The 26,594-nt window shown below is 42.3% G+C and overlaps 1 protein-coding gene across 1 annotated transcript in view; it reads right to left on the bottom strand.

The window, feature by feature from the left end:
- Nucleotides 1-26,594, bottom strand: part of LOC127028960 (small glutamine-rich tetratricopeptide repeat-containing protein beta-like) — a 41,120-nt gene that overhangs the window by 515 nt on the left and 14,011 nt on the right. The window contains exons 4-10 of the mRNA XM_050914638.1: nt 26,225-26,294; nt 18,117-18,210; nt 15,689-15,793; nt 11,919-12,057; nt 11,769-11,831; nt 9,767-9,804; nt 1,104-1,181 (exon numbers count right to left, since the gene is read on the bottom strand). Coding sequence (XP_050770595.1) covers nt 1,104-1,181; nt 9,767-9,804; nt 11,769-11,831; nt 11,919-12,057; nt 15,689-15,793; nt 18,117-18,210; nt 26,225-26,294 — 587 coding nt within the window. The remainder of the gene's footprint in view (nt 1-1,103; nt 1,182-9,766; nt 9,805-11,768; nt 11,832-11,918; nt 12,058-15,688; nt 15,794-18,116; nt 18,211-26,224; nt 26,295-26,594) is intronic.

Here is a 26,594-nt window from a genome sequence, read left to right as displayed (position 1 = left end):
TTCTAGTTTTTCCAGAAATACAGTATGCAGCTGCCAACTTGTATGGCCAACAAGATGTCATTAGTAGAAAGCAAGCATACAATTACACCTGTATGACTGAAGTAATGACAGATCCATCTCCATAACAGTTGTAGCTTAAGAGTAAAATTAATAGGTGAGATTAATTCCATGTAAAAGATAAGCATAACCCTGGTTTACTAGAAAAAGCAAGTAAAACATATTACTTCATGAATAGCCTGGCATGACATTCTCTGTAACTTCTGCATTTTGCCCAAGTAGCAAATTATCAAGACTCCTTTAAACCACAGTGCAGGTTGAAGGAAAGCCACCATTTTCATAGATCTAGGCATAGCACATGATTCTTGTGAAAACAGCCCTTGATTTTGTGGGGGCACATTCCTGTCTGTGATGTGAATTATAAGTTACTTTTGCCCTGAAAGGGCAAAACTTAAAAATAGTTTGAAACAGGCTAGAATGCTGAAATAGAGTAAAATTGTATGCCTGTTAAGAGGTCTTGCCATATAAGCAAATTGCATGTTTTTGTGCAGACTCTTCCAGATGGATTATCATTATTATATTATAAAAGACTTGGGTCCTGGTTTTTATAAAAGCCACTCCTCTCCTTATTATACTGAGTTCCCTGAAGCCTTCCTAGTCCAAATGGAGGGATGCCAAAGCACAGTCAGTCAGGAGTCAACTTTAGAACTTGTTGAAACCTGTGCTAAATAAATCTGTAGCTTTTCTACAGTGTCTGGGATGTCCGGTAATAAATTGATCAACACAATTTGAAAGCACACGTAGGAATACCTAAAGGTTTAAAGGAACATTTTTAATAACTGGCATTTAGAAAGTAAACAGTGTATGAGAACAAGAAAGTGAAACTGAGCACACAGTTCAGTCATTCCAATTGATGGAAACGTAGAAAGCAAACAAACAAGATCGTGGAAAATAAGTCTTCAAGTTCACAGTTTTAATAATAATCAGGTATACAATGGGGACAGGCCACAGTATAATTGGCTTGACGCTATCCCTTTTAAATAGATGGTGCACAATGATGCTTCTACAAATGTAGCAGTTAAAACTATGCAATTCATAACACTTACGCATGGATCAGGCTGGACAAATCCGACAGGCCACCAACACCCGCAGCAGGGCCACCAACAGGGCTGTTTTCAGGGCTCCTGAAACAGTTAGCACAGTGTTGGCATTGGGGTATGCAGGGATCTGCTGGTTTTGGCTGGGATAGTTAATTTTCTTCATAGTAGCTAGTATGGGGCTATGTTTTGGATTTGTGCTGGAAACAGTGCTGATAACACAGGGATGTTTTAGTTATTGCTGAGCAGTGCTTACACAGAGTCAAGGCCTTTTCTGCTTCTCACACCACCCACCCCACCAGCGAGGAGGCTGGGGGTGCACAAGAAGTTGGGAGGGGACACAGCCGGGACAGCTGACCCCAACTGCCCACAGGGATATTCCATACCATATGATGTCATGTTCAGCATATAAAGCTGGGGGAAGAAGAAGGAAGGGGGGATGTTCGGAGTGATGGCATTTGTCTTCCCAAGTAACTGTTATGCGTGATGGAGCCCTGCTTTCCTGGAGATGGCTGAACACCTGCCTGCCCATGGGAAGTGGTGAATGAATTCCTTGTTTTGCTTTGCTTGTGTGCACAGCTTTTGCTTTCCCTATTAAACTGTCTTTATCTCAACCCATGAGTTTTCTCACTTTTACTCTTCTGATTCTCTCCCCCATCCCACTGGGTGGGGGGAGTGAGCGAGTGGCTGTGTGGTGCTTAGTTGCTGGCTGGGGTTAAACCACAACAAGGGACCTTTACAGTAAGCAATTGTCCTGGTTTCGGCTGGGACAGAGTTAACTCTCTTCTTAGTAGCTGGTACAGTGCTGGGTTTTGGATTTAGTGTGAGAATGATGTTGATGATAACACCCTGATGTTTTAGTTGTTGCTAAGGAGCGCTTATCTTAAGCCAAGGACTTTTCAGTTTCCCATGCTCTGCCAGCAAGCAGGTGTGCAAGAAGCTGGGAGGGAGCAGAGCCGGGGCAGCTGACCCGAACTAGCCAAAGGGGTATTCCATACCATGGAACGTCATGCCCAGTATATAAACAGGGGGGAGTTGGCTGGGAGGGGTGGGTCACTGCTGGGGCATCAGTCAGCAGGTGGTGAGCAATTGCATTGTGCATCACTTGTCTTTTCTTGGGTTTGTTTTTTTTTTTTTTGTTATATTCCTTTTCATTACTATTATTATTATTCTTAGTTAGTAGTGTATTTTATTTTACTTTAGTTATTAAACTGTTTTTATCTCAACCCACGAGTTCTACCTTTTTTCCCCGATTCTCCTCCCCACCCCACTGGGAGGGGAAAGCGGCTGCGTGGTGCTGAGTTGCTGACTGGGGTTAAACCACGACAGCCTTTTTGGCAACCCTTTGTGCCCCACGTTGGGTGAGATAACGACAGATCTGATCAGAGTGTGTTAAAACAAACTTGTTATAAGTATTCATTGTATTGGTTTGATAGTTACTGGTTACAATGTGGGTTCGTTTGCTCTCAAAGTTGGTGTTGTGGTTCTTGAAGTTGCATTATGTAATGCCCTACTTGCAGTATATGCTCCCTGTTGTGCTGTTTATCATCTGTGGGAACCCGGCTAGAGTTATCATGTTGTTGTTGTTTGTAACACTGGTTTATGATATGATAGAAGTGCAGGCCGTGAAACTAATCGGGTGTTTGTACTCGGCATTGTTGTCACCTCTGTACTTCGGCAGCCGCCTATGGGAGACTATTAATAATAATTACACCTTCTACCTTTTCTCCTCTGGGAGCCAATCTATGGAGGAGAGATCTCTGTACTTCGGGTGCTATCTCCTAGAGAATATTAATAATTGCACTTTCTACCTTTTCTCCTCGGGGAGCCAACCTATTGGGGAGACATCTTCCCACATCTTCCCTTTCTCTGCCAGGTTAATTACAATAGCATTGAAGGAGTTTGTAAATTTTGAATATCCTTGGGATGTTGAACTCAGCATGGTCCTATTGCTAGGAACCAGCCTGTTCCTGAATGTGATTCAGATCTTGCCTAGGGTTAAACAACTATTTAAAAATACCACCCAGAGATCAGCTCCCACAGCTGCGGCTACTCAGACCCCAGCAACAGGCACTATGGTTACTCAGACCTTGGCGATGGGTGATGCAGCTGAACTAGAGAACCAACCCATGCCAGTATCAGTCGCCCCTGTACAGAAAAAGAAATATATGGAAAAATCAGTTCACTTAGTGAAGGATGAAGGTGAAGCAGGGTCATCACGAGAACAGGAGGAAGAGGCAGAACCAGAGGTAATCACCCGGTCACTATCCCCGAGTGAGCTGCGAGATATGCAAAAAGACTTCAGCCATCATCCAGGCGAGCAACATTATCACCTGGCTGCTCCAATGCTGGGATAATGGGGCAAGTAGCTTGGAATTAGAGGGTAGGGAAGCCAAGCAGTTGGGATCCCTTTCTAGGGAAGGGGGCATTGACAAGGCGATTGGGAAAAAGACACAAGCCCTCAGCCTCTGGAGGCGACTTCTGTCAAGTGTGAAGGAAAGGTACCCCTTCAAGGAAGATGTTATATGTCACCCAGGCAAGTGGACCACCATGGAGAGAGGTATCCAGTACCTGAGGGAATTAGCCGTGCGGGAGATGGTTTATTATGACCCAGACGATGGGCGGTTACCCACAGATCCAGATGAAGTCCAATGTGCACGACCCATGTGGCGGAAGTTTGTACGAAGCACACCATCGTCGTATGCCAATGCATTGGCAGTAATGGACCAGAAAGATGAAGAGGGACCAACAGTAGATGAATTGGCTGGCTGACTCTGGCAATATGAAGAAAGTCTCTCTTCCTCCCTCGTCGCGGCTGTGGAGAAACTGCCAGACATAATAGCCGAGAAACTGTCCCAAGAGTTCCAGCGATTTGAGAATAAGTTTTGCCTCCCACCTGCATGGACCAATATCTCAGCTATTAGGAATAAGCATCCCTCTGCTCAAGAGAGAGGAGACAGAAGGTACACACCACAGGGTAAACACTGTGGTCTTACCTGCATGACCACAGAGAGGACATGAAGAAGTGGGATGGAAAACCTACCTCGGTCCTAGATGCACGGGTACGGGAATTGTGAGGGAAAACAATCACACATGAGGGTTCTTCCAGGAAAATGGTTGCTTCAGCCTCCAGTGAGCACTGCGAGCAGCGTGGCCGACAGAGTGGAATGGCTGATCTTACTCCTGATCCTATGAGAAGGAATTCTAATCCATTTTTACAAAAAGTGAGTGGAGAATCCTATGACCGGGACTAGAGGTGCCCTGCCTCCAGCCAGGCGTGACTCACCCCATTGTGACTGGCCCAGAGGCCCCATGCATCCTTGGCATAGATTATCTCAGGAGAGGGTATTTTAAAGACCCAAAGGGGTATCGGTGGGCTTTTGGTATAGCTGCATTGGAGATGGAGGCAATTGAACAGTTGTCCACCTTGCCCGGACTCTCTGAGGACCCTTCGGTTGTGGGGTTGCTGAGGGTCAAAAAACAACAGGTGCCAGTCGCTACCACAAGGGTGCACTGGAGGCAATATCGCACCAACCGAGACTCCCTGATTCCCATCCATACGCTGATTCGTCGACTGGAGAGCCAAGGAGTGATCAGCAGGACTCGCTCACCCTTTAACAGCCCCATATGGCCAGTGCGAAAGTCTAATGGAGAATGGAGACTAACAGTGGACTATCGTGGCCTGAATAAAGTCACGCCGCTGCTGAGTGCTGCTGTGCCAGACATGCTAGAACTTCAATATGAACTGGAGTCAAAGGCAGCCAAGTGGTACGCCACAAGTGATATCACTAATGCATTTTTCTCAGTTCCTTTGGCAGCAGAGTGCCGGCCACAGTTTGCTTTCACTTGGAGGGGCGTCCAGTACACCTGGAATCGACTGCCCCAGGGGTGGAAACACAGCCCCACCATTTGCCATGGACTGATCCAGAATGCACTGGAAAAAGGTGGAGCTCCAGAACACCTGCAGTACATTGATGACATCATCGTATGGGGCAACACAGCAGAAGAAGTTTTTGAGAAAGGAGAGAAAATAATCCAAATCCTTCTGAAAGCCAGTTTTGCCATAAAACAGAGTAAGGTGAAGGGACCTGCACAGGAGATCCAGTTTTTAGGAATAAAATGGCAAGACGGACGTCGTCACATCCCAATGGATGTGATCAACAAAATAGCAGCTATGTCTCCACCAACTAGTAAACAGGAAACACAAGCTTTCTTAGGGGTTGTAGGTTTTTGGAGAATGCATATTCCAAATTATAGTATGATTGTAAGCCCTCTCTATCAAGTGACCCGGAAGAAGAACGATTTTAAATGGGGCCCTGAGCAACAACAAGCCTTTGAACAGATTAAACGGGAGATAGTTCATGCAGTAGCCCTTGGGCCAGTCCGGGCAGGACCAGATGTTAAAAGTGTGCTCTACACCGCAGCCGGGGAGAATGGCCCTACCTGGAGTCTCTGGCAGAAAGCACCTGGGGAGACCCGAGGTCGACCTCTAGGGTTTTGGAGTCGGGGATATCGAGGATCTGAGGCCTGCTATACTCCAACTGAAAAGGAGATATTAGCAGCATATGAAGGAGTTCGAGCTGCTTCAGAAGTGGTTGGTACTGAAACACAGCTTCTCTTAGCACCCCGACTGCCGGTGCTAGGCTGGATGTTCAAAGGGAAGGTCCCTTGTACACATCATGCAACTGATGCTACATGGAGTAAGGGGGTTGCACTGATCACACAATGGAGTCGAGTAGGAAACCCCAGTCGCCCAGGAATTCTGGAAGTGATCACAGACTGGCCAGAAGGCAAAGATTTTGGAATATCACCAGAGGAGGAGGTGACGCGTGCTGAAGAGGCCCCACTGTATAATAAACTGCCAGAAAATGAGAGGCAATATGCCCTGTTCACTGATGGGTCCTGTCGCATTGTAGGAAAGCATCGGAGGTGGAAGGCGGCTGTATGGAGTCCTATAGGACAAGTTGCAGAAACCGCAGAAGGAGAAGGTGAATCGAGTCAGTTTGCAGAGGTGAAAGCCATCCAGCTGGCTTTAGGCATTGCTGAACGAGAAAAATGGCCAATACTTTATCTCTCTACTGACTCATGGATGGTGGCAAATGCTCTGTGGGGGTGGTTGCAGCAATGGAAGCGGAGTAACTGGCAACGCAGAGGGAAACCCATCTGGGCTGCCCCATTGTGGCAAGATATTGCTGCCCGGCTAGAGAACCTGGTTGTGAAAGTACGTCACGTAGATGCTCATGTACCTAAGAGCCGGGCCACTGAGGAACATCAAAACAACCAACAGGTAGACAAGGCTGCTAGGATTGAAGTAGCTCAGGTAGATCTGGATTGGCAGCATAAGGGTGAATTATTTATGGCTCGGTGGGCCCACGACACCTCAGGCCATCAGGGAAGAGATGCAACATATAGATGGGCTCGTGATCGAGGGGTGGACCTGACCATGGACACTATCACACATGTCATCCATGAATGTGAAACATGCGCTGCAATTAAGCAAGCCAAGCGGTTAAAGCCTCTTTGGTATGGAGGACGATGGCTGAAATATAAATATGGGGAGGCCTGGCAGATTGACTATATCACACTCCCACAAACCCGCCAAGGCAAGCGCCATGTGCTTACAATGGTGGAAGCAACCACCGGCTGGCTGGAAACATATCCCGTGCCCCATGCCACCGCCCGGAACACTATCCTGGGCCTTGAGAAGCAAATCTTATGGCGACACGGTACCCCAGAAAGAATTGAGTCAGACAACGGGACTCATTTCCGGAACAATCTCATAGACACCTGGGCCAAAGAGCATGGCATTGAGTGGGTGTATCACATCCCCTATCATGCACCAGCCTCCGGGAAAATCGAGCGATACAATGGACTGTTAAAGACTACATTGAGAGCAATGGGTGGTGGGACCTTCAAACATTGGGATACACATCTAGCAAAGGCCACCTGGTTAGTCAACTCTAGAGGATCTGTCAATCGAGCTGGCCCTGCCCAATCAGAACTTTTACATACTGTAGAAGGGGATAAAGTCCCTGTAGTGCACATAAAAAATATGCTAGGGAAGACAGTCTGGGTTACTCCTGCCTCAGGCAAAGGCAAACCCATTTGTGGGATTGCTTTTGCTCAAGGGCCTGGGTGCACTTGGTGGGTGACGTGGAAGGATGGGGAAGTCCGATGTGTGCCTCAAGGGGATTTGATTTTAGGTGAGAACAGCCAATAGATTAAATTGTATGATATTAATTGCTATATAATCCTGCCACTGTATGTCATCATTATTATAATTATTATGTGCTATATTAATGGTATTACAGTAAGAATTACTTAGATTAATAAAGAATGAACTTTGATAAAACTGAGTGAAGTGCAGTAGTGATGGAAGCAGGACTGACTTCAGCATGCAACAATCCAACACCACACACCATCCTCCTGCTGCGCCCAATGTCACCTGCCTGCCACACCACACCGAAGCCCAATCCTGCTCTGCCGACTGAGCGGACTTTGCACCATCCCTCCTGCCCAGACAGACTGTTATGATAGATGGAGCCCAAAGTCATGGACTGAATGAACTCAACACACATTTGATAGAGATGGCCCATAGATCGCGGGAATGATATCTATATGTATATACTAAAAGACAGGAAAGGTGATGGTGATTAATTGGAAATGTATTGGAAAGTGTGGGATCTGGGCATAACGTAAATGGTATAGAATAAGGGGTGGATATTGTCCTGGTTTCGGCTGGGACAGAGTTAACTTTCTTTTTAGTAGCTGGTACAGTGCTGTGTTTTGGATTTAGTGTGAGAATGATGTTGATAACACTCTGATGTTTTAGTTGTTGCTAAGTAGCGCTTATCTTAAGCCAAGGGCTTTTCAGTTTCCCATGCTCTGCCAGCAAGCAGGTGTGCAAGAAGCTGGGAGGGAGCAGAGCCGGGGCAGCTGACCCGAACTAGCCAAAGAGGTATTCCATACCATGGAACGTCATGCCCAGTATATAAACAGGGGGGAGCTGGCCGGGAGGCGTGGATCACGGTTCGGGAACTAACTGAGCATCGGTCAGCGGGTGGTGAGCAATTGCATTGTGCATCACTGGTTTTTTTCTTCCCCCCCCCTTCTTTTGTTGCATTCCTTTTCATTACTATTATTATTATATTTCATTATTACTATTGTTAGTATTATATTTTACTTTAGTTATTAAACTGTTCTTATCTCAACCCACGAGTTTTACTTTTTTTCCTTTGCTTTCCTCCTCCTCACCCCACTGGGAGGGGAGGGGGAAGCGGCTGCGTGGTGCTTAGTTGCTGGCTGGGGTTAAACCACGACAGATGGGGAAGTCCGATGTGTGCCTCAAGGGGATTTGATTTTAGGTGAGAACAGCCAATAGATCAAACTGTATGATATTAATTGCTATATAATCCTGCCACTGTATGTCATCATTACTATAGTTGTTATATGCTATATCAACAGTATTACAGTAAGAATTACTTAGATTAATGAAGAATGAACTTTGACAAAACTGAGTGAAGTGCAGTAGTGATGGAACCAGGACTGACTTCAGCATGCAACAATCCAACACCACACACCATCCTCCTGCTGCGCCCAATGTCACCCACCCACCACATCACACCAAAGCCCAATTCTGTTCTGCCAACTGAGTGGACTTCACACCATCCCTCCTGCCCAGACAGACTGTTATGACAGATGGAGCCCAAAGTCATGGACTGAATGAACTCAACAGCCATTTGATAGAGATGACCCATAGACTGTGGGAATGATATCTGTGTGTGTATATATTAAAAGACAGGAAAAGTGATGGTGATTAATTGGAAATGTATCAGAAAGTGTGGGATCTGGGCATGATGTAAATGGTATAGAATAAGGGGTGGATATTGTCCTGGTTTCGGCTGGGACAGAGTTAACTCTCTTCTTAGTAGCTGGTACAGTGCTGGGTTTTGGATTTAGTGTGAGAATAATGTTGATAACACTCTGATGTTTTAGTTGTTGCTAAGTAGCACTTATCTTAAGCCAAGGACTTTTCAGTTTCCCATGCTCTGCCAGCAAGCAGGTGTGCAAGGAGCTGGGAGGGAGCACAGCCAGGGCAGCTGACCTGAACTAGCCAAAGGGATATTCCATACCATGGAACGTCATGCCCAGTATATAAACAGGGGGGAGCTGGCCAGGAGGCGCAGATCGCGGCTCAGGCATCGGTCAGCAGGTGGTGAGCAACTGCATTAGCATCACTGGGTTTTTTTTCCTTCCCCCCCCCCTCCTTTTTTTTGTTATATTCCTTTTCATTATTATTATCTTTCATTATTATTATTGTTAGTATTATATTTTACTTCAGTTATTAAACTGTTCTTATCTCAACCCATGAGTTCTGCCTTCTTTCCCAATTCTCCTCCCCATCCCACCGGGAGCGGGGGGGACGGGGAGTGAGGGAGCAGCTGCGTGGTGCTTGGCTGCTGACTGGGGTTAAACCACAACAGCAATAAACTAGTTCTTTGTTGAATCACTGGGAGGAAATAAGCTGCAAGAGGAAGAAACCGCAGTAGTTCTATTTACAGTAAGCAAAAATAAAATTACATTTTCAGGAATACAGTGCTATCCACCTTTTGTCTTATTAATTCAAACCCCTAAAGACATCTGTTTCAATGGTACTCCATTTTAATACTTACAGTTGTTGAACTTGAGGATTCTGCATTAAGCTTGCTGCCTAGAATAGACAATATATAGCTGAAATTATAAAACATTTGCTACTTAGGTATCACTGAGGAAAATGTGGAGAAAAAAAAAAAGAAAAACCCACAAGGTGTATTCTATGTTTTATTACAAAATTAAGCTAAGTTTATGTGCACAGAGATGTACAATCCCCAGCAAAAAGAATCATTACAGGAAAGTATTTCAAGGATATGAAGCTGAGACAATTTGTTACATGTTAGATAACAAATACTGGTTACAGATTCAGACATGAAAAATATGAGAACAAGATATTAAACATAAAACCCCAGTACCAGAAAACTTAAAAAAAAAAAAGTTAACTTAAGACTTTCAAAGACAAAGGTTTTCTATTGGGCTTTTTGGAGAAAGGTCTGTATTTTGTTGATTTCCAGCCTGGATAAATCATTTTTGCAACTATTATTACTAGCGGGTATAAACTGTTAAGATTACAGCCACAAAATATTGCAGAACAAACCAATGTGGACTTACTTTGTACCATGGTTTTGTGGTAACATATATCTTCTGTGGTAACTTGCATATCTTCTTACTTTGTAGTAAGCATGAGGTTATTTAATTTTCTCATTCATAAGGTACCTCAAAAATTATAGTGTTTTCCATAGTGTAAGGGTATATAGGGACAGATACTATCGAATAAACCAGGTGATGGTTTAAAGTTAGTAACGTAATTCCTACAGAAATCAGTGTCTGTATGAATACAAGACCAATAGGCACAACGCAGTATCTGCTCATTCACTATCTTATTAAAGGCACTACAAAAACCAGACATATACAGTATTAATTTTATCGATTGATATATTTCCATACAACCTCTCAAAAGTAAATCAACTGTTTTCTCTAGTCTACAGTTGGATATAAAATGCCAAATTTGGGTCAATTCTATGGGAAGTATAGGATTTTTTTCTCTCTTTCATCAGTAACAAGTCTGATCTAGGTTAGGGGCCTAAAATGGAGAAATAACTTTCTCAAGGTCAGACAGCGAGTCAATTTTTTTCCTTAAAAACAAAACAAAGCAAAAAAACCACACCACAGGAAAATAATTCATTCATTCCTGGCTGAATGCCCTGTGTTCTATCCACTTGACCATGCATCTTCTGGAAATGCAAAAATCCTTTCCCTATAGTTAGCTCCATATTGAAGAGTACATCTTTGTCTCTAAACAGATGCAGACTGTCTGAATAAGTCACGTGGCCATTGAAGTGGTACATGGGGTTCTAGTGCTATTTAATCACTAATGCCATTGGAGAACTCATTCACTTCTTCCTCGCCTACCATCTCTATTATTTGGACCACAGTATCAGACCAGATGTATTGATCTCTCTTGCATGCAGTGCATTTCCATGCTGAAGCACTGGTTAAAATGTCCTGTCCTAATGAAGCTACCAGAGGGGTAGCAGAGTTTTAACTGAGTTCTCAAAGGAAATAAGTATTTTTTACATTTTTTTCTCCAAATTCTATTCTTCAAAGTTAATTCATAAAATTTGGCTAAGAAAGCCATGCATGGAGAAAAACTACTGAGGGAAAAAACCACAATTTGCCATTGTACTGGAAGTAAAGGAAAGCACTGTGTGTTTGCTATTCACTTAAGAGGCGATTTCTTTGTATTCATTGTTAACTGCTATGCGGAGAATAGAAAAGATATTTTCACCATGCTGTTGACAAGTGTTTTGCTATTCATGCCATCTATAAAAACAGCATAGCTAATCTATGCACGTTGTTGTTCATAAGTAGGATAAAATCAATTGGAAATAAGAAAGGCATTATAGGAGATTTATGCTTCACTTCTTGGTTTGAGTGTAAAATGACTTAGAAAATTTTAAATTCAGTATAATGAAACCATTGCCATTATAAGCATTAAAATCACTTGTGTTATTAAACAAGAGTTGTTCTTAAAACTTCAGCTTTAAAAACAATATAATGTAAAGCTTGAAATATACTCACCATACTAATGAAGGCAGGATTGTTTATCAAGCTTGCCATGTCAAAACTCAGTCCAGTTCCAGTCTACAAAAAAATTACAATTGAAGATAAGTTTACCTAAAAAATCCCAGTTAAAACTATTGTAAATAAATAGATGCAGAGCTAACTTACAGGACTGGACATGTCTCTTAGTTTCTGTTCTGCTATTTTCAAATTTAACTTATAAGAGTCATTTTCTGAATCAAGATCCAGTGCTTTTTGGTAACTTGTAACTGCTTCTTCATATTTATTCACTGAGGCCAGAGCCAACCTAATGTGAAATAAAGAAATCCCAGGTAGAACATAAATGACCATCAAAAGGTAATGATACATTTTCTGTTCTAAGTAGAACAGTATCTCATAACTAATTTTTAGCTTGAGCACTAAGTTAAAGCAAGTTTTGCTATTGTGCTACTACTGCTTAGTGTAAGCCCTTATTTTTGCAGAACAGATGAACCCTGAAGAACTCATCTTGCACTGTCTGTTCCATATATATGCAAGTTTCATTAAAAACTCTTTGGCATCATCAAGTGATTTAGTCTGTGTTTGAGAGCACAAGCTGGATCCAGCATCCATGACTTCGCATAAGCTCAGGAATTCCTCTAAATGTTTCCTCCAGTCCTTTTGATCCAAGAGATTATTCACAAGGGTGCATGGGTAAGTAGGGTGAAGATACTGCAGCTTCAAGAAACCAAATACTGGAACCACAAGTTTCAGCATAACAGATTTTTGTCTTAGGATCAGTGCAAGATTCTCCTCTTGGATCTTCTACTTCAACAGCTTGACAAATGGGTTATACAGGATAGTAGTAACATCTGTAAGACTCTATAAGAAACCCTTGTATCAGGGAAGCCTGCTTAATGTTTTGAAAAAGATTCTTCTCCAGCAGCTCAGGAGAGCACAGGACAGATTATCTACTGCTTTTGAAACAGTATTTGTTTTCAAATTTTATTAGCTACTACATTTAAAACATCATCTTTCTTTGAGCTATTCCAGAAGTCCATCTGGTTGCAGTTTCAATTCTATCTTCTACTGTATTTTCAATTTATGCTGACCACAAAACTAAACTGATCTTTTCCACATTTTGTGAAAGATCTGTATAACCCACATTCAGCTATTTAGTACTCCAGTCTCCCTTTAGTATGTGCTGAGCTACACAGACTGGGTTGATAAGCCTGTGCTAATGCCCACTAACAGACCTTAGTCTTTTATCCCAGGCAAGAGAGCTCAGTGTGTTAGATACATCAGTCACATTCATTACTCTCAGTGACGATGAACTCAATAACAGTATGAAACTCCAGGAGATTCCAGTAACGCTCCTGGAGGAACCCATGCAATATTAATGTTTTTTCCCTTAATACAGTTACTCCCATAAACAACATTCTCCCTATTGGGCCATTAATTTGCCAAAATAGTTTCTGACCAGACAAGAAATGCAATCAGGTATTTCTGTGATGCAATTGTGTTTTTTTTTACAGAGAGAGTATGTAAAAATTTGCTTCTTGGAACACAGTACAAATCAGAACAGCGGGTGACAGTTTCTTTGCTCACAATTCCAGGTCCACCTCCTACCCAGACAAGTGCTCTCTCAGGGTCATGCTGGAAGCATCTCTTTAACTGTCTACATGGCTCCCATCTCTGCATATTTCTGTGGCACTTCTGCTTCTTTTTGTGATATACACAGAATTTCTGTCAAATACTCTGAAAAACTGATATGCCTGCATAATGCAGTCAGAAAACATATCTTTCTCATAAGGATTTTTTGTTGAGAAGGTGGTTTCTGCACTTGTTTTTTTCAGTTATTACTAAAAAACCACTGTTTCCTCATTCAGCCTATGTATTATTATATCCATCTGCTGAGTTAAGCAACAGCCTGTAGCTCAAAATATATCCTCTATCAAAACAACCAGACAATAAAAAAAAAAAAGAGAAGTTTGATTGCCCGAGAATGATCACACATTGTGTATCAAAAGGCACACTAGTCTTACACTCAAAACTCTAAAATAACATCCAATTTTCAATTAAATCAACCTGTAGCTTCCCTCCATCTCACTGAAATCGAGGGATCTCGGGTTGTGCTATATGAAGAAACGATCTAAAGAGAGTTAAATAGGACAAAACCAATTCAACAGTCCCTAAAATTTCAAAGTGAATTAACCATCTCAAAAGCCAGTCAGGCTACATTTGTACTAGTAAAATAAACTGTATCAGGGAAAGTTTTCAAGTGATAGAATTCCATCATCTTTGATCTTAAATAAATGCCCCCTGGCATGGTTTTGTCCCAGGCCAACAAGCATTATCCCATACAATTTTGGGGCATGGTTCAGAATTTAACACAGGCCAAGGCAATTTAGCAATAGGCAGCTTGGATGTGGTCACTCCATACTGCAAACTAGATTTTAATAATATGGACATGGGCCATTTTGTGCCAGCTGACCCCAAAGAACAATCCCAAGTATTTTTTAATTTACTAGTATAGTTATAACCTCAAAAGCCTTAAGCAGCATTCAGCCCACACCCACAATATGTTTGATTATTGAAAATGCAAAGCTATACATCTCGGAAGAACAGCCCTTCACTCAAGTAGATATCCCATTCAGGAGAACATTCCTGACATTATTTTTTTTCAGACAGCACTTAATCAGACCCACTGCCTAAAGGGGCAATACTGTTAATCTCTCAGACATGACTGAGAAAAACTACTAAAGGGACATAGCTTAGTCTTGCTAAAATATCTGCTTCCTAAGAGTTATTGAACAGAAAAATTTAGTCTCTATTTCTGCTAGTGTGAAGCCTCAATACTTTTAGGATCCTGTTCTCTAACAGCATCATTAACAGATTCACTGTTCCAACTGCAGAATTTTTATTACTCATAACTAGGTAGGAGGTAGAAAAACACAGCGTGATTCCTAAACTAAATTTGCAAAGTTAGTTTTTTTCTTGCAGATAAACTGCAAGAAAAAAAAAAAAGCAAACTGACTGTCCTGGTTTCGGCTAGACATTTTAGAGGGATGGCCCATAGACTAAGGGAATGATATCTGTGTCTATATATCAAGAGACAGGAAAGGTGGTGGTGATTAATTGGGATGTACTGGAGAGTGTGGGACCTGGGCATGACGTAGATGGTATAGAATGAGGGGTGGATATTGTCCTGGTTTCGTCTGGGATAGAGTTAATTTTCTTCCTAGTAGCTGGTATAGTGCTGTGTTTTGGATTTAGGATGAGAATAATGTTGATAACACACTGATGTTTTAGTTGTTGCTAAGTAGTGTTTACACTAAGTCAAGGACTTTTCAGCTTCTCACACCATCCCACCAGCGAGGAGGCTGGGGGGCACAAGAAGCTGGGAGGAGACACAGCCAGGACAGGTGACCCAAACTGGCCAAAGGAATATTCCATACCATATGATGTCATGCTCAGTATATAAACTAGGGGGAAAGCTGGCTGGGGGCTGCTGCTCAGGAACTGGCTGGGCATCGATCAGCGAGTGGTGAGCAATTGCATTGTGCATCACTTGTTTTGTATATTCTAATTCTTTTATCATTTATTATTATTATTTTCCCTTCCTTTTCTGTCCTATTAAACTGTCTTTATCTCAACCCACGAATTTTACTTCCCCCCCCCCATCCCACTGAGGGGGGAGTGAGCGAGCAGCTGTGTGGTGTTTAGCTGCCTGCCGGGTTAAACCACGACACTTACAAAATCTGATATGAAAATGCTGAGATCAACTACCTATATAAAACTTAAAGCTGACAGCCTGATAGGGTCATCTTCAGAAAATTGCTACACTTTCAGAACAAGAATATCAGCTAAGTAAAATGACATAGTTCCACTTATTTCAGAAAATCTATGGTGATTTACACTTGGGTCTTCAGCGTTTACTCAGATTTGTATTAGCTTACCCCATTCTCCCATATGCTTTGCTGTACTTTGGATCTATTGCTATGGCGCTCTCACAATCCTTTATTGCTTCACTGTAGTTGTTGAGCTTACTTTGAGCAGCAGCCCTAAGAGGAAGAGGGGAGGGAAGGGACAGAGCTTTGTAAAAAAACCCCCACCAATAACAGCAAAAAAAACCCAAACAAAAAACAGCTTAGATATTCACATGTCCATGACTAACTTTAGAGTTGTTTAATCTTACTGACTTTTCATTCACTATTTAGGCAATGCCTCAGCTTTCCTCAATTAAGCAGGACAAGCAAATGTTCTGAAATAAGTATGTGCTTAAGTGCATTGCTAGACTAGGACTTCGGAGAACACACACTCACCTTTGAAGGCATAAAGGATAAATAATTCTAAGGAACTGTTTTAGATCCAGCATATGCACAAAATACATCACAAAACCTATTACAAGAAGTGAAACTCTCAAGTAGTAGTTTAAATAGAAGTATTTTATACAATTGCGCTTTTCCAGTAAGAAGTATAGTTTTACTGCCACTCAAAGGAATGCTGTGATTTTTCCCTGCTCAATTTTTTAGCAGGCAACTCATGCTTGCAGGTAAATCGGGATAACGTTTCTCAATAATCTCTGAATTACTAAATTAAAATTGCATCTCTATACCAGAGAAATACTAAATGTTGTGGACATTTATACAATAAAACTAAAGACTTGCCCAAATTAAAAAGGACATTGGAACAGATTAGTACTCAAAATTTTACCTGCTTAAAAGGCCTCAAAACACTCTAATTTGTTCTTCCGTGATTAAAAAACTATAGCAGAAATGACAATATTTCCATTGTATAAAGCATTTTTCATTTTTATTAGGAATGTTAGATACTACAATCATCACTGTATTCAATCCTTTCTCCTGTGATAACCTCCAAATTGCATGTTTTTTCTGAATTTGATTAAAATTCTGAATGGGACTACTTGTATCTTTTAAATATTCAGGCTACTTAACAGTTGTCCAACTCCGCAGATGCCAGTGAAGATGTATGGATAAAAATTGGGGACAATGCTTAGTCTCACATGTGTTTGAACAGAAAATGTTTTTTCCACATTTACAAAAAATTTATATGGCCAGTTAAAACTTCAAGGGCATCTCAGCTCTCTTTTTTTTCACTGCTGCGAGTAAAAAGCAATACTGTCGAAGGCAATAATTCTCCATTGCTTCCATGCTAACTTAAGTAAGATAAGGCTTATTTTTAGTCAGATACCACATCACCCTCAAAATTCCAAGCAACTGCCTGTCTTCTTTTAAATAACTTTGTACAATACCATGCTCACTGACATTAAGATTCATTTGGGTCCTCACAAATGTAATATGTGATGATGTAGCACACAGTGAAGTATTTCCACTCTTTTGCCAATTACAGATTTGGTGCTTAAGCCCATTCAGTGATTTTAGAAGGCTTTTAAATCAGGACTTATATTACCATTTGATACCTAAAATCACACGTGGTCAGTTTTCTCAAGGAAAAAAGATGATTTACACTTTGAACTACTGTCTTAAAGATGTAAAATATTAGTAAACTGTGCATTACCTTTCTCTTTATGCTTGCCACGAAACAATGAATCATTCACTTGTATTTATCACAAACTAAACTCTAAAGTAATGGAAGCACAGCTCCAAAAATGGAAAAATCCACTGGGTACAGTGCCACAAGGCCAGATTGACTGCACTTAAGTTAGTAAATCCTTCCGGTAACAGAGGCACTGAAAAGTGTAGAGCAGAGGGGCTCTAGAGGCAGGCCAGTTCCAGTAGGGCTCATAGACTATATTGCCTTTGTTCTTATGCTGGTCTTCAAGGCAGTATACTGAAAGAGCATACTGCTGCTACTGGGATAACATGCCCTTCCAGACTTCCTCTGGTCCCATGTCAGTACTATGGTGAAGAATTGATTATACGATGAAACTACAACAGTCTTGTTATTTTTCAAAGGGCATGCATAAAAATGCTGAGTATTTATACAATGCTTGAAATCTCCAAAATGGTATACCCACGTTGATGATATTTTTTTCAGAGAAGTCAATACTAGGGGAGATAGAGATGGCAGCTGAGTCACTAGAACACCGGAAAAAAGGCTCTTACTACTCTCAACGGACTGGAAACCACAGCCTAAGTTATAATTTAATATAGACATCATAACTCACAAAAACCTGATCTCAAGGTGTTACAAGTGATTTTAAAGCCCATATTACACCTTTAACTGATACAGATATGCTGAATTAGCTCACTTTTCCTTTAAATCTGTTACAAATTTAACATGATAAATTTCTGAATAGCGGGTTTTTCTAGCCTCACATTGTTTTGATCTACTTCACAATTTATCTTTAAAATAATGTTCATGAAGTTTGGGAATGAAAAGCGTATATCATTTTGTTTTTACCTGTTGCAGACTGCATTTTTTGGACCTAGTTCTATAGCCCTAGTATAACAATCGACTGCAGCACCATAATTTTCTTCTTTCATATAATTTTTACCTGAAATAAATTATAAAAAGCTCTTAAGTAGTTAAAAGATACAGTGCTATGTTTGAAAGAAATAGAGCAGCCACATTATAGCATCTATATAAGGCAGTTATGACTGTACTTTTTTGAGATACATTCTTTTAAATGGAATTGGCACGGAATAATGCAAATAAAAATATCTACTATGTCTGTAAAGTTTATTATGTACATTGAAGTCCACCACACAAACCTTCCCCTTCTCATCTTGCTATTTCACACTTCCCAGATAGTTTCTGCTGTTAAGCATAGATCACTTTGTTGAGAAGTGTAATTGTAATTGCAGTTCCACTCTAATATAGATTCATCAGTCTTAAATATCTTTGCAAGCCTCATAATCCAATAGGCTATGTGTTAATTCCTTTTTGGTCTCATCTTCTCACATCTCCCAACAACTTGCCTGTAACTACCCATATAACATGGAAAAATCAAACAAAAGCAAAACCAAGCGCATAAGCCCGACTTCTGTGATGCTGTCACATAATTCATTCATTAAGATAATGAAAAGCACATATAGCACAGGCAATCTAAAATGATTCAGAGGTAAAATTTCTCACCTTCATAGCTCAGAACTTCTGCTCTATAATGAAGTTTCATATTTCATATTTTTTAAGCCTAGTACAGTGAAAAAACTAGAAAAATATAACTTTCTATAGAAAAAAAATTCTGGAGTAAGGTCTTTCAAAACAAAAAATATCTTACACATTCTTTCCTCCCCAACACAGGGCAGTCCTGGTAGTTTCTTTCTTTCCTCGTGACAGAATAGTAGAGAAAAAGTCCTAGTTCAGAGTGCCCAAGCTTAAGGTTGTCCCTGGTCCCACCACTATGGATCCTTGGCCTGCTAGATCCTACAGAAGCCTTGGTTCCCCAGCAACGTCAAGAAATTGTCAGGAAAATTATAGACTTTCACTGACTTCCTTGTATTTTAGCAAAATATTTCAACCCTCTCCCAAAATAAGCAAGAGAAGGGATAGGTCAACAGGTTACTACAGATATATAAAACTGCATAAGCAAAGGCTAGAAAATTTCAGTCAGTGCAGCATTTTATCTCTGCTAGAAAGCAATAGGCTGTGGAGCAAGGAGTTCTAGGTGCCAGTACTAAATGAAAACAACTATACTTGCACTTATTTGCGAACATGGAGAGCTTAATAAACAAAATGAGATTTAAGTAACAAAGTATCATCAATGCAGTACAAAAATCACCTCTTCACAATAGTGATATACTAGACTGTAATTATAGCCAGCAATCCCTGCCAGTGAGAAGACAAACTGAAACTGTAATTGCATGTATACCTTCAAAATATACACAGAATGTAACCATATCTGCCTCATTTTTACAGGCCCACCATCTACACACCTTTCCTTTGATCTAAGGTAAAGGTCTGCACACTAAATCCTATTGTCAGTTAAAAGACTTGCAAGTTAGCTACACTCAACAAGATCACAGCACTTAACATTTCTCTAAAACAAAACTGCTATCAATGACTATCAAAGTTAGAATTTCTGATACTGCTTTGAACCAAAGATGACATGGGATACAGGGCTACGTTGGAGCGAATATCAATGGGTACCATTCTTGCTCGCTCTCTCTCCAGCTCAAAATTGGCTAAAGGAAAAATAGCTACATCGACTATTTCTGCTGAGATTAAACAATTTGGGACAATAGGAAAAGCAACTGTAATATTTTATTTTAACTCCAGACAAAAATTCTTAAGACAAAAAAAAGAAACAAATGGTTATACTTTTGAATGTGTGTCCTTTATAAAAAAAATACTACCTATTGTTATAATTTATACTGTGGTGATACCCAGCTCTTTTTAGGATTCAGCCATAGTTACGCTATACAAACCCACACTCAATCTGTGCTCTACATAGCTTACATAAAGCCAAAGTGTCAAATGATAGGCAAGTAAATTCAAGTATTTACTAGTCCAGAGGGTATATCACTTCCTGGTTTTATAACGACCAAAAAAGAAAACTCAACTATCTGATTTTGTTTCACCATTCATTAGCCAATTTCTACAGGTACCAGGGCTGGTTTGAGAGCAGAGGAGGAGCAGGCTGGTAGCCAAAACGGCGAGGGAAGTTATTCCATAAGTAAGGACATACAGATAGAAACAAGGAAATGACAGAGTTACAGAATTACAGTATTATAGAAGATATGAATCAAATGGACTTCAAGTTATTTAATTTATCTCCCTAACCCCGGGCAGAAAAGTACTCATAACTGAAAAACATGATACTGGTGATTGATATACATGTGTGAAAATCAGAATGATTAATATGACAAAGCAGCACTAGAAAGCAGGACAAGAAGTTTTAATTTTATTATGGGAAATTAACCAAAAGCATTTCAAGCAGTTCCAAACTGCTTACTAATGTCCCTGATAGCTGACACTTTAAATGGCTTTTGTTGAAGTTTAGACCCCTTCAATTTTTCCAGTAGAGACTTGGAATTGCTTCAGTAGCACCACACAAACACAGAGCACACGTTAATTTCATTTTCTTAGTCCATTTCACAAATCCCTGAGGGCTGACAGATACAGCCGCAATCATGGAAACATGGTGGGATGACTCACGCAACTGGAGTGGGGCAATGGATGGCTATAAACTCTCCAGGAGATGGTGGGGTAGCCCTGTATGTTAGTGTATTGGGATGGTGGCAAGGTTTTGGTAGCGGGGGGGGGGGGCTACAAGGGTGGCTTCTGTGAGAAGCTGCTAGAAGCTTCCCCTATGTCCAATAGAGCTAGTGCCAGCCGGCTCCAAGATGGACCCGCTGCTGGCCAAGGCCGAGCCAATTGGCAACAGTGATAATGCCTCTGCGACAACATATTTAAGAAGGGGGAAAAACTGCTGTGCAACTGCACCTGGAGAGAGGAGTGAGAATGTCTGAGAGGAACAACCCTGCAGGCACCAAGGTCAGGGAAGGAGGAGGAGGAAGAGGTGCTCCAGGCACCAGAGCAGAGAGATTCCCCTGCAGCCCCTGGTGAAGACCATGGTGAGGCAGGCTGTCCCCCTGCAGCCCATGGAGGTCCACGGTGGAGCAGATATCCACCTGCAGCCTGTGGAGGACCCCATGCTGGAGCAGGTGGACACACCCGAAGGAGGCTGTGACCCCATGGGAAGCCCGTGCTGGAGCAGGCTCCTGGCAGGACCTGTGGACCAAGGAGCCCACACTGGAGCAGGTTTGCTGGCAGGACTTGTGACCCCGTGGGGGACCCACGCTGGAGCAGTCTGTTCCTGAAGGACTGCACCCCATGGAAAGGACCAATGCTGGAGCAGTTCATGGAGGACTGTCTCCCATGGGAGGGACCCCAAGCTGGCACATGGGAAGACTGTGAGGAGTCCTCCCCCTGAGGAGGAAGGAGCGGCAGAAACAACGTGACTGCAACCCCCCCATTCCCTATCCCCCTGCACCGCTCAGGGGGAGGAGGTAGAGAATTGGGGAATGAAGTTGAGCCTGGGAAGAAGGGAGAGGTGGGGGGAAGGTGTTTTAAGATTTGGTTTTATTTCTCATTATCCAATTCTGATTTGATTAGCAATAAATTAATTTAATTCCACGTGATTTGGTGAGTGATCTCCCTGCCCTTATCTCAACCCACGAGCCTTTTGTTATATTTTCTCTCCCCTGTCCAGCTGAGGAAGGGGAGTGATAGAGCAGCTTGGTGGGCACCTGGCATCCAGCCAAGGTGTCATGGTTTAACCCCAGCCAGCAACTAAGCACCATGCAGCTGCTTGCTCACACCTCCCCCCTCCAAGTGGGATGGGGAGGAGAATCGGAAAAAAAAAAAAAAGTAAAACTCGTTGGTTAACATAAGAACAGTTTAATAACTAAAGTAAAATAAAATAATAAAAATAATAAGAATAAAATATAATAATATTAATGAAAACAAATATAACAAAAAGAGAGAAATAACACCTAAGAAAATACAAGTGATGCACAATGCAATTGCTCACCACCTGCTGACTGATACCAGAGCCACGATCCGCCCCTCCCGGCCAACTCCCCCCTGTTTATATACTGGGCATGACGTTCCATGGTATGGAATATCCCTTTGGCTAGTTCAGGTCAGCTGCCCCGGCTCTGCTCCCTCCCAGCTTCTTGCACACCTGCTTGCTGGCAGAGCATGGGAAACTGAAAAGTCCTTGGCTTAAGATAAGCGCTACTTAGCAACAACTAAAACAAAACATCAGTGTGTTATCAACATTATTCTCACACTAAATCCAAAACCCAGCACTGTACCAGCTACTAAGAAGAGTTAACTCTGTCCCAGACGAAACCAGGACACAAGGTCAACCCACCACAGTTAGGGAGCATTTTGACTGTCTAGAGCTTGATGATGGTGATGAAAGGGTCGAGTGTTTATGGGTAAGAATCAGGGGAAAGGCCAACAAGGCAGATATCATGGTGGGAGTCTGTTATAGACCACCCAACCAGGATGAAGAGGCAGATGAAATATTCTATAAGCAGCTGGGAGAAGTCTCACGATCGCTAGCCCTTGTTCTCGTGGGGGACTTCAACTTACCAGATGTCTGCTGGAAATACAATACAGCAGAGAGGAAACAGTCTAGGAGGTTCCTGGGGTGTGTGGAAGATGATAACTTCCTGACGCAGTTGGTGAGGGAGCCATCTAGGGAAGGTGCCCTGCTGGACCTGTTGTTTGCGAACAGAGGAGGACTTGTGGGTGATGTGATGGTTGGAGGCCGTCTTGGGCACAGTGATCATGAAATGATCGAGTTTTTGATTCTCGGAGAAGTAAGGAGAGGGGTTAACAGAACTGCTACCTTGGACTTCCAGAGGGCAGACTTTGGCCTGTTTAGGGGCCTGGTTGACAGAGTCCCTTGGGAGGCAGTCCTGAAGGGCAAAGGAGTCCAGGAAGGCTGGACATTCTTCAAGAAGGAAATCTTAAAGGCACAGGAGCAGGCTGTCCCTATGTGCTGAAAGACAAGACGGCGGGGAAGACGACTGGCCTGGCTGAACAGAGAGCTTTGGCTGGAACTCAGGGAAAAAAAAAAGAGAGTTTATGACCTTTGGAAGAAGGGGCAGGCCACTCAGGAGGACCATAAAGATGTCATGAGGTTATGCAGGGAGAAAATTAGAAGGGCCAAAGCCCAGCTAAAACTTAATCTGGCTACTGCCATAAAAGACAATAAAAAATGTTTCTATAAATACATTAGCAACAAAAGGAGGGCTAAGGAGAATCTCCATCCTTTATTGGATGCGGGGGGAAACATAGTGACAAAGGATGAGGAAAAGGCTGAGGTACTTAATGCCTTCTTTGCCTCAGTCTTTAACAGTAAGACCAGTTGTTCTTGGGGTACCCAGCCCCCTGGGATCCACCCAAGGGTACTGAGGGAGCTGGCGGAAGCGCTCACCAAGCCACTTTCCATCATTTATCAGCAGTCCTGGCTCACCGGGGAGGTCCCAGTTGACTGGAGGTTAGCCAATGTGACTCCCATCTACAAGAAGGGCCGGAAGGAGGATCCGGGGAACTACAGGCCTGCAAGTCTGTCCTCGGTGCCGGGGAAGGTTATGGAGCAGATCATCTTGAGCGCCATCACATGGCACTGGCAGGACAACCAGGTGATCAGGCCCAGTCAGCATGGGTTGATGAAAGGCAGGTCCTGCTTGACTAACCTGATCTCCTTCTATGACAAGGTGACCTGCTTAGTGGATGAGGGAAAGGCTGTGGGTGTTGTCTACCTGGACTTTAGTAAAGCCTTTGACACTGTTTGCCACAGCATTCTCCTGGAGAAACTGGCTGCTCATGGCTTGGATGGGTATACTCTTCTCTGGGTTAAGAACTGGCTGGATGGCCGGGCCCAAGGAGTGGTGGTGAATGGAGTTAAATCCAGTTGGTGGCCGGTCACAAGTGGTGTTCCCCAGGGCTCAGTATTGGGGCCAGTTCTGTTTAATATCTTTATCAATGATCTGGATGAGGGGATCGAGTGTACCCTCAGGAAGTTTTCAGAGGACACCAAGTTGGGCGGGAGTGTTGATCTGCTTGAGGGTAGAAAGGCTCTACAGAGGGATCTGGACAGGCTGGATCGATGGGCCGAGGCCAAGTGTATGAGATTCAACAAGGCTAGGTGCTGGGTCCTGCACTTGGGTCACAACAACCCCATGCAATGCTACAGGCTTGGGGAAGAGTGGCTGGAAAGCTGCCCAGCAGAAAAGGACCTGGGGGTGTTAGGTCGACAGCCACCTGAACATGAGCCGGCAGTGTGCCCAGGTGGCCAAGAAGGCCAAGAGCATCCTGGCTTGTATCAGAAATAGTGTGGCCAGCAGGACTAGGGAAGCGATTGTCCCCCTGTACTCGGCACTGGTGAGGCCGCACCTCGAATACTGTGTTCAGTTTTGGGCCCCTCACTACAAGAAAGACATTGAGGTGCTGGAGAGTGTCCAAAGAAGGGCAACGAAGCTGGTGAAGGGTCTAGAGAACAAGTCCTATGAGGAGCAGCTGAGGGAGCTGGGGGTGTTTAGCCTGGAGAAAAGGAGGCTGAGGGGAGACCTTATCGCTCTCTACAACTACCTGAAAGGAGGTTGTAGCGAGGTGGGTGTCGGTCTCTTCTCCCAAGTACCAAGTGATAGGACGAGAGGAAACGGCCTCAAGTTGTGCCAGGGGAGGTTTAGATTGGATTTTAGGAAAAATTTCTTCACCGAAAGGGTTGTCAAGCATTGGAACAGGCTGCCCAGGGAAGTGGTGGAGTCACCATCCCTGGAGGTATTTAAAAGACGTGTAGATGTGGCACTTAGGGACATGGTTTAGTGGTGGACTTGGCAGTGTTAGGTTTAAGGTTGGACTTGATGATCTTAAGGGTCTTTTCCAACCTAAGTGATTCTATGATTTAAAACATGCATTGCTATAATACCTACACCTGGAAAGCGTTGAATATCCCTACAGTCCAATAACCAATACTGAGTGCTGCAGGTATTCTTCACTTTCCATGAGCTGGCAGTAACAGACAGCAAAATGAAAAGCCAGCATACGCGGCAGGTATGTTTTAACTTACAAACTAATTTTCACGTGTGACCTAACCTTGTTTGAGCTCTTATCCTCAGGATTAAAGAGCTAATGAGCAACTTCAACAATTAGTAAAACTTACTTTCAGAGCCAGTAATGGACTGCATTCATGACTATAGATGACTAGTTTTAAGGTAAGACAGACATGGAACTTGTTCTCAAATACAGTAGGACTTTTTCCACATGATTATCCTGAAATTTTTGAGAGGACTACATCTGTCTTGCAATTAGAAACTTACTTATTTTTTCTATAAAATTCAAATATCTGAAAATCCAACAGGTCATAAAAAATGTGATTTATAAAGCATCAATCCACCTGATACCAATTCATATCAGTTATCGGTGCTACATGCTACTTTTTTTTTTTTAGGGGAAATAAAATGGATTCCTTCTTGGGTAGCATTAGTGAAGGCTTCTATGGTACAGCTGCTTTTCCTCACATTAACAGCAATAACATCTATCAAAGGGAAAACAAACGACTGGCTTGTCTGCAATTTTTATAGAGCACAAGTTATTTCACACATGTGAAATACTAATCGTAGTAAGCTGACAGGAATTTTTCCGTTGGCTTCAGTTACCAATGTTTTAATATTCAACTAGCATATAATCCTTGACATCACACAACCGTTTCAACATAAAGTATAAACCTGTATAGAAATCCCATGGACATCTATAATATACTGAATAATAACTGTTCATTCTTTAAAGCTTCTACTACTCAGGAATGTTGCCCAGGACTTCATGTATTATCCCTTAGCTTTTAAGCAACCTCCTGAACAAGGGAGAGAATAGACTATATTTTCTTAAACCCCAGATGGAGGAAATCACTTAGCCCTCTTACAACATAACAATCGCCAGAGAATAAGTTGAAGTTTTTGTGTGGGGTGTGTTGCCCAGCTGCTATACTATCACTATCCATGATAACCCAAAAGTCTTAATAAAAGCATAAGATGTTTATTACAAACCTTCATCCTTCAGTTGGTCAGCCTTTTCAACATCCTCTGGTAAAGAATCTGAGAGAGGCAGCATGTCATTCTGTATGTAAACAAACCAAGATTTTTTTTCATTAAAATATAAGCCCTGATTATACTAAAAAGTTATTTCATCCTGGGCAGCATTGTATCAACAAGCAACCAGATTTTCTGTAGTGCACAGGAAGCATGAAAGAACTAAAACATCACTAAAACATCCTTAGAAGAGAAAGATAGCTTGCTTTCTACTACTAAAGAAACCTTATGGCTCACCACACATTTTAAGCAAGTCAAGGGGAAGAGAGTTAACATGTCTCTACAATCTTGGTTTTTTTTACTTCTGACTCTCCTATTTGCCATCCTG

Source organism: Gymnogyps californianus, unplaced genomic scaffold, assembly GCF_018139145.2.
Source record: "Gymnogyps californianus isolate 813 unplaced genomic scaffold, ASM1813914v2 HiC_scaffold_51, whole genome shotgun sequence".
NCBI classification, from domain to species: Eukaryota; Metazoa; Chordata; class Aves; order Accipitriformes; family Cathartidae; genus Gymnogyps; species Gymnogyps californianus.
This window is presented reverse-complemented; position numbering and strand designations above follow the sequence as displayed.